The sequence below is a fragment of the Chelonoidis abingdonii genome, chromosome 25 (assembly GCF_003597395.2).
Source record: "Chelonoidis abingdonii isolate Lonesome George chromosome 25, CheloAbing_2.0, whole genome shotgun sequence".
In the NCBI taxonomy this organism is placed as follows: Eukaryota; Metazoa; Chordata; order Testudines; family Testudinidae; genus Chelonoidis; species Chelonoidis abingdonii.
This window is the reverse complement of record NC_133793.1, coordinates 11,369,090-11,384,598: the sequence shown is the minus strand read 5'-3', so window position 1 is coordinate 11,384,598 and position 15,509 is coordinate 11,369,090. Positions and strand designations below refer to the sequence as shown.

Sequence of the window (15,509 nt, the reverse complement as noted above, 5' to 3'; positions counted from 1 at the left end):
ATGGATGACACAAGCAGAACAGCAAGTTTCCTTCCCCCTCCACTCCTTATGCAGAGCACACATTTATCCTTGGTAGCTCACACATGTAACTTTCCTAGCATAGTGGGTGCCTATATAACATTTTCTTGTGACGGTAATTCACATTAAAAAGTTAACTCCTTTCCTATTCTGGTGCAAGACAAACTATAACCCTATCTCCGTGCTGAGATCTTACAGCGTACAAATGGCATCTTGGAGGAAATCACAGTAATTTGGCTTGCAAGTTGCAATAGTCCATTTCTCTCCTAATCCTGTATAACAGTATTTTCCTGTCAGGTGGGGGAAGAGGAAAGATGTGAAACAATCAGCGTAAGCATTTATTTCACGAGTGTTCGGCGTAACTGCTCACCAGGTTTTATGGCACAGCTTCACACTCCCCACTGCAGGCATTGCAATTTCCCATCAAGTTCCCTTAAGACTGTAAAATGTAGAGCTGCACGGACAGATTTTGTATGGAGTGGACTGATGCCTAGTGCTCAGAGTTGAAAACCACTAGGCGTAAACTGGCCATGAATAAATTTAGGCTGGAAATTAAGATGTCCAACCATCAGAGGAGAGAGGTTCTGCAGCAGCCTTCTACTAGAAGCAGGGCAAACAGCCTAACTAGTTGTAAGATAGATCTTGATAAAGTTATTACAGGGATGATGACAGGACAAGGACTGAACTCAGCGACCCAGGAGATTCCTTCCAGTCCCATGTTCCTGAGTCAAAATTCCTACCCCCCGTTGATTACTGTGGCGTTGTCAAGTCATTTCTATGTCTCACTTCCCCCTAGTTCTGAAAACATGGGAACTACACGCCAGTCTCACAGGAGCATTGTGAGGATTAACTAACTCTGGTAAAATGCCCTGAGGCCTTTGGTAAGCACTAGAACAGCCCAAAGTCATATTAGTCATAATTCAACAGAAACTCAGTATGTGCTAAAAGGCAGCACAGAGGCTGTAGCAAGGATTGTCCGAACAGGTGTTCAGGCAACATGGCTCCATAACCTATTACACACACTGCACTGCAGAGCTGAGTCATGCTTCACTCTAGGGCCCTGTTCGCAGGTCTGTTGCAAAATGCTCTTGCTTACTTAAAGGGAAGCCATTTTAATGCTCTGGCTGCTCTGCAAATATTGAAGCAAGATGTTCATGTCTTCTAAGCCAAATAAAAGCAGCATGTCAACTGTGTTAAGGAAGCACAATCTAGGGCAAGAGCCTGTTTAAACACAGATTTTGTAATGTGGATGAATTGTCAGCCAGGTTGAAAACCACTTTGCCCTACGTGATGAAGATAGCTACAGGGCAGTGTGGAGGAAATATCGTGAGAAATGTTTCCTAGCCTAGGCAGAGAAAACCAGCATCAACTGTAAGCCTTTTCGGGCAGACATCATCTTTTTGGTTTGTGTTTGTACAGCCCCTAGCACCATGAGGGCCTGGTCCATAACTAGGGCATCAAGGAGGTATGGTGCTACAAACAGAAAATCATATGCATGGTTTGAGAGCAATTTAAACGCAACGAACCTTGTAAAGCCTGATGCACTGAAGTGGTCTTCCAACTGTTTCAGGTTTCTCCTGACAGTTCAGGTCCCCATGTAGTCAGAGCCTTTCAGCCATGGGTCCATCAGCTCCAAATCCTAAACAATCACAGTAGAGAACTTCCCCCACTCTGCAGTTAACTTTTGAGAGCCTGACTCCATGGAACTGCCCTGCCCTGAAGGTTTAAAATACACTTTGATCAAGCTTTGTATTACTGCATTTGGATGCTGTCTCACGTCTCATCCCCATCACACGTTAACTTGGTAGTGGGTACTTCTGAGACATCCAAAGGAACTAAAAGAATGCTCAGACCCACATCACCCCTGGTTCAAGCCAGTGCTTTAAGGTTCCCCTTCACCTTATAAAAGTCATTCCTCAGAACATTAGATTTAACAAATTCGGATGTGCACAGCCTCGGTGATCAAAACACTAGGTGAATTTTCTGGTATATTTCACCTTGGACAATGTTACTTACATATCCCTACAAAATAGCCAGTTTGTATTTCTGCCTCTCCTAGTAGCTTGCTAGTATCTTGGAACGTCTCTTTAGCCTTGAGTGCAGCATGGATGTCTTACCAGAATGTAGCTGAACTACGCTAAGCTTCTATTCACTTCAGCTCTCCAGTTCATTCTCCGTTCCTTAACATTTAGACTGTTTTCTAAGGAATGTTTTTCCTCCTTTAAAGTCACTATCATGACAAAACCCCCATTTTCTCTTACCCACGCCACTAAAATCTCGAGCTATTAAAACTTACTTTAAAGATCTAGTTTGCACAAGTCTCATGTCATAACTACTCCTGTCACTTATGAGAAGGATGAAAATTAGTTTCCATTGCTCATATCATGCTTCAACAATCTGGTTACTCATGCAGCAGGGGGATGGTCAAATCCTCACCAAAAACTATTTCATTCAAGTCATATAATGCCATAGGTATTCATGAGAGACAAGGTGGGTGAGGGAACATATTTTCTTGGACCAGCTTCTGTTGGTGAGAGAGACAAGTGTCTGATCAACCCAGAGGTCTTCTTCAAGTATTCATGGCATTTTACAGAGAAAAATGTAGGTCTCCGTCACAGCATTAGCAGAAATATTTTCATTAAGGTATTACTAATGCTATGTTTTGCAATAAAAAGTTGGTAAACCCTCTTAAAAGCCCACCCTGGGCAACCTGGTGGCTAGGAGCCCTATTAAGGAAGTTGACAAGCAAGGTTGCTTCGTAAGTCCAACAACCACATGTGCTGGAATTTTCATCAGCCAGTTTGGTATATAGGCTTGTGCTAACTTGGATCTACATTAATACAAAAATTGCCATTTTTGCTTACTGAGCACTTTGACTGAAGCCCCACTGAAGCTGTGGATTGTCATCTCTACCACTAATACTGACCTGTGCGTAAGTGTCACTGAATTAAAAAACTAATTTCTAGAATATTTCAAAGACTAGTACTGCATGCATATGCAATTCCAGATTCAAACCTTCTGCCATGCAGACTAGATGCTACAATGTACACTGGCACACAAATGAAGAAGCATTAAATTATGAATTCACATATATTTATATAAGATCGGCTATACTGGGTCGGACCAATGGTCCTTCTATCCCAGTATCCTGTCTCTGGCAGCAGCCAGTCCCAGCTGCTTCAGAGGGAATGAACAGAACAGAGCAATTTCGAGTGATTCATCATCTCCTGTCATCCAGTCCCAGCTTCTGCCAGTTTGGGGTTTAGGGACACCTGAAGCATGAGGTTTTGTCCCTGACCATCTTGGATAATAGCCATTGATGGGTCTAGCCCACATTAACTTATCTAATTCTTTTTTGAACCCTGTTATACTTTTGGCCGTTACAACATCTCATGGCAATGAGTTCCACAGGTTAACTGTACGGGTGTAAAGAAGTAATTTAACTGGGTGACTTCCTAGCTCTTGTGTTATGCGAAGGGGTAAATAACCCTTTCCTATTCGCTTTCTCCACACCATTCATGCTTTTATAGACCTCCAGCATATTCCCCTGACCCCTTAAACATCTCTTTTCCAAAATGAACTGTCCGTCTTTTTAATCTCTCCTCATATGGAAACTGTTCCATACCCCTAATCATTTTTATTGCCCTCCTCTGTTTTCCAGTTCTAGTATCTTTTTAGTGGTGGTGTGACCAGAACAACATGCAATATTCAACATGTGCGAGTACTGATGGATTGATTCAGTGGCATTATGGTATTATCTATCCCTTTCTGAACGATTCCCAACATTCTGTTTGCTTTTTTGACTGTCACTGCACATTGAGCAAATATTTTCAAGGAACTATCCAAGATGAGTCCAAGATCTCTTTCTTGAGTAGTAACAGCTAATTTAGACCCTATCATTTTATATGTATAGTTGGGATTATTTTTCCAATGTGCATTACTTTGCATTTATCAACACTGTATTGCATCTGCCATTTTGGCACTCCATTTTGATTCTTTTGAAATTCTTCACAGTCTGCTTTGGACTTAACTATGTTGAGTAATTTTATGTCATGTACAACTTTTGCCACCTACCTGTTCCAAATCATTTACCAATATGCTGAACAGCACAGGTCCCAGTACAGATACCCTCTATTTATGTCTCACTACTGAACACTGATCATTTATTCCTACCCTTTGTTTTCTTTTCATCAGTTACTGACCCAGGAGAGGTCCTTCTCATTATAGAACTGTGGGACTGGAAGGGGTCTCAAAAGATCATCTAGTCCAGTCCCCTGCACTCAAGGGAGGATTACATAGCTAGACCATTCCAGACAGGTGTTTATCTCATCTGTTCTTAAAAACCTCCAATGATGGAGACTCCACAACCTCCCTAGGCATTTTGTTCCAGTGCTTAACCACCCTGACAGGACTGTTCCAACCTATACCCCCCTTACTGCAATTTAAAGCCCATTGCTTCTTGTCCTAGCCTCAGAAATTAAGAACAATTTTTCACCTTCCTCCTTGTAACCTTTTACATACTTGAAAACTGTTATGTCCCACCTCAGTCTTCTCCTCTCCAGACTAAACAAACCCCCTTTTTCTATTTTTCCTCATAGGTTGTTTTCTAGCCTTTTAATCAGTGTTGCTGCTCTGGACTTTCTCCAATGTGTTCACATCTTTCGTGTACTATGCTGCAGTTTGACAATACTCCAGTAGAGGCCTCATCAGTACAGAATAGAGCAGAAAAATTACTTCTTGTGTCTTGCTTACACCACTCCTGCTGATTTATCCCAGAATGTTTGCTTTTTTTTGTAACACTGTTATATTGTTGACTCATATTTAGCTTGTGATCTACGAATAACCCCCAGGTACCTTCCCACAGTCCTCCTTCCTAGGCAGTCATTTCACATGTGTGCAATTGACTGTTCCTTTCTAAGTGGAGTAATTTGCATTTTTCCTTATTGAATTTTATCCTATTTACTCCAGACCATTTTGATCCAAAGCACTTACCCATCCCACTTTGGTATCATCCGCAAACTTTATAAGTCTACTGTCTGCACCACTATCTAATAATTTACGAAGATATTGAATAGAACTGGATCCAGGAGCAATCCCTGTAGGACTCCACTCAATATGGCCTTCCAGCTTGACTGTGAACAACTCTCTGGGAAGTTTTCCAACCACCATATGGACCCACCTTATAGTAGCTCCATCTACACTATGCCTCCTTACTTTGCTTAAGAGTCTTTGGTGAGGGACCTTATCAAAGGCTTTCTGAAAGTCCAAGTACACTATCCACAGGATCACCTTTCTCCTTCAAAGAATTGTAATAGAGTGGTGAGGCATGATTTCCCTTTACAAAGATCCTGTTGACTCTTCTCCCACATAACATATATGTGTTTGACAAGTTTGTTCTTAACCATTGTTTCATCCAATCTGCCTGGTACTGAAGTTAGGCTTGCTGGCCTGTAATTGCCAGCACTGCCTCTGGAGCTTTTTTAAAAATAGGCTTTACATTAACTATCCTCCAGTCATGTGGTAAAAAGGCTGATTTTACTGATCCTTCCCTACTGACTCCTCAGTCTGGGACAATTCCTCAGATCTGTTACCTAAAAAGGAATGGCTGGGGTGCAGGGATCTCCCCCAAATCTTCTGCAGTGAAAACCAACTAAATGTAGCTTCTCTGCAATGGTCTTGTCTTCCTTCCTATCCCACTTCAGTGCTTCCTGCTTCTATATAAAAAACTATTTACTTCTACTCATGCACAGCCTTCATGGGGAGACTGATCTGGCCAGCCAATTTCATCCAAATATAGAAAATCAGAGGTATTCACCATTTTCACTAGATATTAAGCAGCTTCATCATTCTTGATGAAAATATCTGCCTATGCAAACCCAAGAAAAGTCTTAATACATTGTCATTGGATGGGTTAGACTCAAACAACACACTAAGATGTTGCAATGAACAGTAAAAACTGTAATCAGGCCTGCTGGAAGTGTTTCTGGAACTGTGAAAAATTTGACAGTGTTGTAGCTGTGTTAGTCCCAGGATACTGAAACAAGGTGGAGGAGTTAATTTTTCTTGGACCAACTTGTTAGTGAAAGAGAGGCTTTTGAGATACACTGACCTCTTTTCAAGACAAAGAGCTCAAAAGCTGGTCTGTTTCACCATGCAGAAGTTGCACCAAGAAAAGATTCTCTCATCTACCTTGTCTCAAAAATGACACTCATTAAGGTACCACTGTTTCACCTCACCTACAGGCTAACAGCACCACTGGGGGATTGGTCCTGCTTTGAGCAGGGGGCTGGACTAGATGACCTCCTGAGGTCCCTTTCCAACTCTGATATTCTGATTCTATGACAGTTCCTCATCTAAACAAGCTTTCAAATGATATAGGATAGGGGCAAGTACATTAAATCACACAAACAAGGCCCACTCTGCAGCACTGCCACACATCTAAAAGGCATGTACTAAGCTGAATTAAAGCCTAGGATGTAATTAGCAGTTCAACAGATTTAGGTAATACAGTCAATGGAACTTTTAGAATGTGTTATCCCAGGATTCTCAACCTTTTTCTTTCTGAGGTCCCCACAAAATGGTATAAAAAATCCACGGCCCAGCTGTGCCGCAACTGGCTTTCTGCACAGAAGAGCCAGGGCAAGCATTAAGGGGTAGCAAGCAGGGCAATTGCCTGGGACCCCAGCAAAGCTATGTTGCTCAGGCTTTGGCTTCAGCCCCATGCAACGAGGCTTCAGCTTTCTGCCCTCGGTCCCACCTCAACGAGTAACTCTGGCCCTTCTGAAACCTGCTCACGGCCCCCAGGAGGTACAGATCCCTGGTTGAGAACCACTGTCTTAGCCAACATGTTATAACACAACACTTTAATAATCCTAGACTAGGCAAACCTGGGTTAAGTCTACACTGACAAAAATAAGACATGCGACTCATGACGAGTAGCAGCAGTTGTGGAAAATGTAGTGAGAACAGGTTACAGATCGTGGTGAGATGAAATTGTACACATTTGAGTCCTCTGTAGATCAATTTCCACCACATGTAGATCCCACTGGTATCTGTGGCAGGGTGGACTGATTTAAACAAAGGCAATTTAAAGCATGATTTAAATCACCCAGTGGAAAGCCTGTTTAAATGATTGATTTTAATCAATCTTTCTGTTTGTATTTCAGTTATTTTCTAAAGAAAGTTGATATAACCATTAAAACATGTTTTCAAACTAAATATAAAAGCCTTTACATCATTTTCATTAACTAGAATAGTACGCTGTAAGTAAACATGTATTTAAGAAATTATATAGCTTAATATTTTCAAATTTTTAGTCATTTATAGTCCACTTTTAGTACAGCAAATGGTGGGTGATATTAATTGCTTATTTACTAATTAATTATACAAGATTTGTGCCAAACTGCTTTAAATGGTAACTGAAATTTTAAACACAAAACAGCATACACATTTTAATTTTTATTAAACAAAACAAGTCCTTAATACAGTACACAACTTATTGCGCCATATCTATAAAGTTTGACCTCAGAAGCAAGATTTTCCCGTTCCTTTCTTTACATAGGAAAGCAGCCTTAAAGTTTTTGACAGAAACTTATGGATTCAGTACATTTATTAAAATGTTTGAGATTATTTTAAATTTAGGGCTTAACATACTTTGTATTAAACTCAGATTTCATTTAATAGATTGAGAAATTACAATTGAAATAGAAAAGGGAATAAAAGATACTATCCACTCAAAAAAACAGGAGACCAGGGCAGGAATGTGAAGAGGAAATGCAGGGACCCTGCTGGAAAATGGATCCAAAAGAGAACTCAAATATAAAACCTGAAAGAGTGAGCCCTGTTATCCAGCCGCTTCTTCATTTTACCTGGAGAAAGAATAAAGCCAGGGGTCAGTGGTTTTGTTTTACTGGATTTTCCTAGGTATTTTAAACAAAATATCACAGTATTAGTGAGAGACAGGACAGAGTCATGGTTAAAGCCTATGATTAATCAAGAGATCTGTCTTATTTCCCCCTCACCCCTTCCCTTCAGTAGTATCAAGCTAATGTTGATTTTTCACAGAGAACGTAGCTAAGCTGAATTAAAAAATAACTACAAATCTTGATAAAAACGCAAACATGGAAGTACCAATGATTTCCAAAAAGTTATGGCTCTATTGTGGGGATGCCACTCCCTCTCACTTTGCCATAATAAGCAGATTAAATCATGACCCCCAACCCCACAGCTTAGGGAGACTACTTCATAGGTGTCAAGATCCTCTCTGCTTCAGGATTCCTATCTTCCATTGCTCCGCTGCAGTACCCAAACTAGCCAGCCTCAATCTCCCATAACTTCCAGTAGGGAAGACACAGTCTCAAAAATGAGAGAGTACTTTTTAGGTCACCTTAATCCATCCTCAATTAATTTAAACAGCATGGGAACAAACTGAGCATATATATTCTAGTGTGTAATCAAAGCCCCACAGTAGTGATTTATGCAAGCCCCAGATTCTCATGCTTTTCAGAAACTAGTTTCTTCTAGTTTCAATTTCCTCATAGCAAGTTACAATCTACATTTGAGGATCACACCATGGTTACACAAGTTCAGGTCCAGTCTATCCCAAATCCCTTAGAAGCTACGAGTCTTGAAGGCTAACCTTCTGTTGGCTAAAACAGAGTCATGTCACTGTAGCTATCCAGAGAAATTAAACTTCTATGCTGAACTAAGATATTTTACATCTGATTCTATACAGCTCTTGATAGCAGAAAACTAAAAGAAAATATACATATCTATGAACAAGTAATGGACAGTACACACTACTCACCTTTTCAACTGATGCAACATAGCATCTGAAGCTAGAAGAAAACAAAGTTTACAGATGAGTTGATGATTCATTCCTATAACATCAGATTTCCTTTCAGCTCACTGAAATGTGTTTTAACACTCATATTACAAGCCTGGCCATAAAGAAGCTATCTAACTGATGCAATGTCTCCTGCATGGTTTATCTCCTCAGTCACAGTCCGAAGACTCAGAGAAGCAGTAGGAATATGCAGGCTGCAGACCAGAGGCCCAGCTTGTTCTCCAACGTCGTGGAATGGGACTATACGTCATGGAGCCCGAAGGCCTACGCTCCCGTACGCCACATGGGCAGAGCCAAGAGACAGCAACTTCTCCGGATACCCACGTTGGATTAAAATAATGCACTCTAGCACTATTTTACACTAGTCCATACACAACTGAACTACTCACCCACTTAGCTTCCCAGATGCTAAACTTTATTGAATTCCAACCCCCATCAATGCAGTGGCCCCAAACACGCAGTGCATCAGTTACACAAATGTGCTAGACAGACCTTTGACCAAACGGACCACACAAAGGCTGTTTTATAAAACACTGAAATGGGGTGATGTAGGTAAACTAAAATTCATATTTGATCTATATCAAAATGGAAATTATTATGGACCAAAACAAACATCTATAGTCAGCCACTGAAAAGGCAAAGGGACTACAACATAGCTTCTAGATTTCAATTATACAAAACCATATATGCATTGGGAACACTGCTGTAGACACAAGATTTCAAATATACCACTCCATGCTCCCCCAGGTCTGATCCTGCAGACACACAACAGAATACTCCTTTGTGGTGAGAAAGTAGGATTATCAACTTTAGTTACAAGCAAGTTGAACTTTGTTATCCTTGCTCAGCCTTCTACATCTCCAGGATTCCATGTTATTTTGGGTAAACTGCGCTACCATGCAGACCCAGCCCAAGCGTGCAAGACAACAATGCTACGGAGTGGAAGGGGACCTTTATGAACACACAGGAAGTTATAAGTGATACAAGTTCTCACCTTGTGGGCAGGCATGCGCTGCTTGCAAAGCTGCTGAAATAGAAGCAAACAACATGTTAGAATAACTGAGTGAATCCCTGCTCAGTCTGCCTAATACAGTTTGATGGGATTGCAAAACATGGCTTCCCAGAGTGAAGAAGCCATCTAGGTAATGTAATGTCTCCTGCATGGTTTATCTCCTCAGTCATAGTCCGAAGACTCAGAGAAGCAGTAGGAATATGCAGGCTGCAGACCAGAGGCCCAAGCTTATTCTTCAACGTCATGGAATGGGACTATACGTCATGGAACCCGAAGGCCTACGCTCCCGTACGCCACACGGGCAGAGCCAAGAGAGAGCAACTTCTCCGGATGCCCACGTTGGATTGAAATAACCTACTCTAGTCCATACACAATTGAACCAGTCACCCGCTTAGCCTCCCAGATGCTAAACTTGACTGAATGCAGTCGCCCAGAAAAATGAGATGATGCAGGTGAGCTAGAATTCAATGGAAATTTGTATGGACCAAAATAAACATCTATCATCAGTCACTGAAAAGGGAAGGGACTACTACATAGCTTCTAAATTTCAATTATTATACAAAATCATATATGCATTGAATCATAGAATACCAGGGTTGGAAGGGACCTCCGGAGGTATCTAGTCCAACCCCCTGCTCAGAGCAGAATCAACACCAACTAAACTGAGACCACTGTTGCTGACACAAGATTTCAGATATACCACTCCCCCCACAGCCTGATCCTACAGACACACAACAGATGCTCTTCTGTGGCTTCCTAACAGGGGCGGTCCAGGTTTAGTTAAACTTCGCTCTCCTTACTGAGCCTGCTGCAGCTCCAGGATCCCACGTTACTGTGGGGAAACCGCGCTCCCACGCAGACCCAGCCCAGGCGTGCAAGACAGCAATGCTAGGGCGGGGAAGGGGGGCCTCTATGGACACACAGGAAGTGATAAGGGACACGAGTCCTCACCTCGTGGGCCAGGAGCGCGCTGCTTGCGGAGCTGCAGGAACAGGAGGAAATAACCGGTTAGCACCGAGCCAGGGGAGCTCGCGGGGGTGTCCCAAGGCCCCTGCAGGCGCCATCCCCCAATCAGCGAAGCGGGCCCGCGAACAATCACGATCCCTGCCGGCCGCCGTCCCCGAGAGCAGCCCGGACCCCCCTTCGCCGGGGGCGGGAAAGGAATCTGACCCCGCTGGCCGCCAGCCCCGTCTTCCCTCCTGCAACGCACCCATCCCGCGGCTTACGCACGCGCACCGCTAACCCCGCCCCCTCCGCTGCGGTCCGCTCACCCGCCTCGCTCCGCGGGAAAAGAGCGAAAAAGGCGGAGCAGGGAGAATTATAGCGCCCGGGGCACGACGGGAAGAGGTGGCCCAGAGCGCATGCGCTGCAGCGGTGAGCCGGAAATGGGGGGGGGCTTGCGTCGCTCGGCGCGGGAACAGGCGCAGGTGAGCCGGCGCGTGCGCTGCGCCATAGCGATCCGGTCGGGGCGCTAGGTTCCCTGAAGCGCATGCGTAAAATCCCAGGGCTGGTAGGGGGCACGTGGGGTGGGGAACCCAGCAGCGCCCCTGGCAGGGGCGCCTGTCCTGGCCGAGGCCAGCGGGGGAGGGGCAGTGGAAGCAGGACTACACAGGGGGGGGGGGAGGGGGGGAGTGTCACCCTTTGTCTCAGGCCAGGCGTCCTGCAGTAAACTTGTAGCTGGCCTAAGGGTGTCCAGACAGCACGAGGGAAAAACGCGGGGCGGGGGTATTAGCAGCCTCATATATAAAAACAAACCCAATCCGGACTGTCCTATGCAACCGGACCATCGGGTCACCCTAGGGGCCTCAATGTGTGGCACCAACTCTTGCTGGTGGCCCCACGGACTGTGCCCTCAACTAATTAAACTTTTAGGACAAACAAACATGCACCTGTGCCCAGCAATAAGCAATTAGTGGGGGGGGGGTTCCTTTTTGGGTGGACTGGAGAATAAAAATAATGCTGTGAAAAGTGAAATTTGCATGTTTGTGAGTATCACCGAGCCTGGCCGCTGCCGAATCCGGCCCGCGGGATTGCCCCCCGTGGCGCTGCGAGCCCCACGCCGCTCTCTTAGGCGGCTAGCAGCACATCCCTTCGGGCCGGAGGGGTAGGGGGGAGGCAGCAGAGGGCTCCTGCCTTACCTTGCTTCAAGGTACCGCCCCCCCAGTAACTCCCATGGACCGGGAACAGGGAACTGCGGCCAATGGGAGCTTTGTGAGAGGTACCTGGAGGAGCAGCAGCAGTGGAGCCCTGTGCCCACCCCTGCAACCCCAGGGGCCGTGATTCCGGTTGCTTCCTGGAGCAGCACGGGGCCAGGAGCCTGCCCGGGCCCCAATGCGCGCCTCTGCCACCCCGGAGCTGCTCTAGGTAACTGACATTGGGCTGGAGCTCACACCCCGCACCCCTCCTGCACCCAACTCCCTGCCTTGAGCCCTCTGCCGCACCCCACACCCCTCCTGCACCCAACTCCCTGCCCTGAGGCCCCTGCCGCACCCTGCACCCCTCGGTGACAGGGGAGGGGCGGGAAGAGGTGGGGCAGGGGCAGGGCCTCATGGAAGGGGTGGAGTGGGGGCAGGGCTGGGGGCATCAGTGATGCAGCCCTTCGGCCAATGCACTAGACCTTCATGTAGCCCTTGTGGTCATTTGAGTTTAAGGCCCCTGCTCTTGAGGGTGGAGGGCAGTAGCCAGCTAGCACACGATCTGCTGTACAATGCAGGTGAGAGGAAATTTTGGTCAGAGGCACCAGGACAACAACATTCCCTCTCCTTACAAATAACATCCTGAGGATCTTCAGTCTAAGATGGACAGGACCTTAGTCATGGTCTCGTCTGACAGACCTGCAAAGAATAAAACCACTCAACTTAACAGCTGCTCCTCAAGAGGATAAAGGCTGTGTTGCCTTGGCTGGGATTTGAAGTTGTCCCCTATTATTTCTCACCTTCCTGCTAGTGGCACAAAATGAAATATAAGTTGTTTTGTTTACAAAAAAGTCCTAAAATACTTTTATTTAATAATTAAAATTTGTCAACAGGAAGACAGATATACAATGCAATCATTTAGTCTACAGAAATATTGTGCATCAGGGAAGCAACCTGGAAGTACAATGCACCAGTTCCATATTGTTTTCTATGAAGGAAACTTCAATCTTTGCCTCTTGCTTGTGAATCATTGTTTTTGTGAGGGAACCCTGAAGAAACAAGAAATTATCCCCAGTGACTCCTTGCACTAAGAGTGTGATGACTGAGATGAAACAAGGATTAACTGGATCTCCTGGGGTGTGAAGGCAGCAAATGAGGGTGCCGCATTACACCCTATAGGACTGGCCCAGCAGATACTTGGCACATCATGGAAGAAGGGCAGTACTAAGAACATGAAAAGGCGTCCGCACTAGGGAGGCATACATAGGATTCATGAGAGCAGACCACAAGCACGCCAATGCCGACTGCTAGTCGGCACAAGCTGAGAGCGACCTCCAGCAAAGACAGTGGATAAGCAACGAACAAAATATGCCAGTGATCAAACAATACAGAACCCTCCACCCCCCCGTAAAATCCCAAATCCTCCATATTCTTGAGTAACATCTCCCCCGCCTCATTCCAAGTGTTACTTCACCTCCACTGGACAAGTGCTGTGAACTTCACTACAGCAGTAGCTTATGTCAGCATTATAAACATTCAGTAAGAACTGATAAGAGAACATTCTCAGAAGACTGACTGGTTTTAAGGTCACTTTTTAAAACCTCTTCCCCTCCACAGTGTAATTCTCAGAATTTCCAGTAGGTTGCGCTATGAGAATAGGAAAAGGCAAGTTTCACCCTGATTTGGGAGAGTAAAAAAAGAAAATAGAGGAAGCCACAATCAAAGAAAACTTATTACATGCCACAACTTCCTGAAATTAAAAACAAAACTTTAAAAGGCAACCATCATTTCCTGTGTCTGTAGCTCCTGTTAAACAAGACTTAATTGTCTCAAGACAAATGCTGTTAGCACAGGAGCAGGTTCGTGGGTTTGGTTTTTGTAAAATAAAAAATTAAATTTACAAGATGCAGCATATGTTGTTAAGTTCTATACATTTCCCTTCCAGGGCAACATATCATTGGTCAGTAGTGATTCAGAATATTAAGTACATTAAAAAGAAGCAAGCAAAACCAAAAAAAGTCACATGTCAGTTTCCTGCCAGGACAGCATTTGTAAAAAAGGTTTCCTTTGTACACAGCAAATATACACACATGCTTCCCAGCTCTCTGGAACATCAGAGCTTAGATTATTTTTTTCCCCTTACCAAAAAGGGAAAACCAAAAAGTTCCAACCAGTTTGTGAGGACTATTTACAGTGGAGAACAGGGCCCATCCCGCGGGAGCAATAAACAGAGCTGGGGGAGTGGTGGAAGAGCTCAGTTAACAGTGTGGTCCCCAGAAAGGTAAGCCGAGGTGCCTGGATGCCATGGGGAGTATTGCTGTATCATGCGAGGTATAGTGTTCAGTTCCAGCCTGATGGCACTCGAGATGCGTTTGTTCCAGTGAAATGCTACATTCAGATAGGATCCCCCTGCGCCCAGCTCAGAGCCCTTTTCTGGGTATGTTTTCAAGGCAAAGCTTGGATGAGCCCCAAGGTTCTCTCCCACTATATTGCCCGGGAGATGGAAATAGCATGCGCTTTCAATTCTCTCTCCTCTGGTCTCTCTCACTCCCTCTTTTGGAGGATCATGGCCGATGGAACCTAAAATAGAAGAGTAAAACCAGTGTCACACCTGGAATTTGGATAAACTGTAAGGAAATGTTATGGATGTTAAAGTATCAGCCTGTCTTTAATAAATTGGTCCCTGCACTGACGGTGTGAAATCGCTGGGCTCTCAGTGATAATTTTAGAGGCACTTCACGTCCCTGCACGCCAATCCACCCCAGTGGGGACTGAGAAAGAACTTCTCCTGCACTGCCAAGCCAACACACTCCCAGCTCTAACTTTTCATTCTCCATTCACTTCTACGCAGAGACTGGGGAGCGAGTGGGAGGGAATTGTGATGGTGTTTTCTGTAACATGGGCACCTGGCTACTTGTTTCACATACTAGTTAACAGCCAGTTAGTGGTGCATCAGCTTTTGCTCACTATTGATTTACTGGGATTTGAACCCACAATGTACAGGTGAAAGGCTCAATAACCCATTACCCAGTTTCCAGACCCACCATTTACAGGTAAGTGCACCCAAGAAGCTCCCCCACAATGGAGAAAGTGAGGATAAATGTCTGTGAAACTGCCTCTGGTTATTTCTCCCAGATGGGATTAAAGCTCATTACTCAATATTAAAGCTCAGACCTGCTCTTGGACTAAGAGGCTCAGAGCACAGCTTTATGAGCAAGACCAGAAGCAGCTATGGCCTGGATGGAGGCCTGGGGTCTTGTCTCACTTACCGTGTGAAGTGTTTGCTGTCTTCATGGACTTGCATTTCAGAGCTTTTAAACTCATTCAGTTCCTTTCGGATGGCAGCCTGCATGGAGGGGGAAAGAACTCCTTTCAGCTCACCTGCACTGTATATTTCCCCCCACCGACGACTGACATAGACCCAGAATGTGCTGCATGTACAAATCTGCTTGTGGCTGGTCTGCACCATCTCAATTACTTTTAATAAACAAAATGAAGG

General features: G+C 44.7%; 1 protein-coding gene, 1 long non-coding RNA gene and 2 other non-coding genes across 12 annotated transcripts in view; all 4 read right to left on the bottom strand.

The window, feature by feature from the left end:
* Positions 1-7,464: 7,464 nt before the first annotated feature.
* Positions 7,465-11,171, bottom strand: LOC142045926 (uncharacterized). 2 transcript variants are annotated; one of them, XR_012654847.1, is made up of 5 exons: positions 11,147-11,171; positions 10,827-10,857; positions 9,858-9,890; positions 8,825-8,855; positions 7,465-7,886 (listed from the first exon to the last, which is right to left on the bottom strand). It is a non-coding gene; the product is annotated as an uncharacterized LOC142045926 (long non-coding RNA). The 2 variants fall into 2 exon arrangements; XR_012654848.1 differs by having other exon boundaries at positions 9,858-9,887.
* Positions 8,987-9,192, bottom strand: LOC116838024 (small nucleolar RNA SNORA73 family). Its single transcript, XR_004376840.1, has one exon. It is a non-coding gene; the product is annotated as a small nucleolar RNA SNORA73 family (small nucleolar RNA).
* Positions 10,012-10,218, bottom strand: LOC116838022 (small nucleolar RNA SNORA73 family). Its single transcript, XR_004376838.1, has one exon. It is a non-coding gene; the product is annotated as a small nucleolar RNA SNORA73 family (small nucleolar RNA).
* Positions 11,172-12,845: 1,674 nt separating the features above from the next.
* The window catches only part of PHACTR4 (phosphatase and actin regulator 4), a 126,835-nt gene continuing 124,171 nt past the window's right edge, over positions 12,846-15,509 (bottom strand). For all 8 annotated transcript variants that reach the window (XM_075060773.1, XM_075060774.1, XM_075060775.1 and 5 more), the window contains 2 exons: positions 15,280-15,356; positions 12,846-14,590 (listed from right to left, as the gene is read on the bottom strand). In XM_075060773.1, the coding sequence (XP_074916874.1) occupies positions 14,575-14,590; positions 15,280-15,356 (93 nt within the window). In that variant the 3' untranslated portion in view covers positions 12,846-14,574. The remainder of the gene's footprint in view (positions 14,591-15,279; positions 15,357-15,509) is intronic.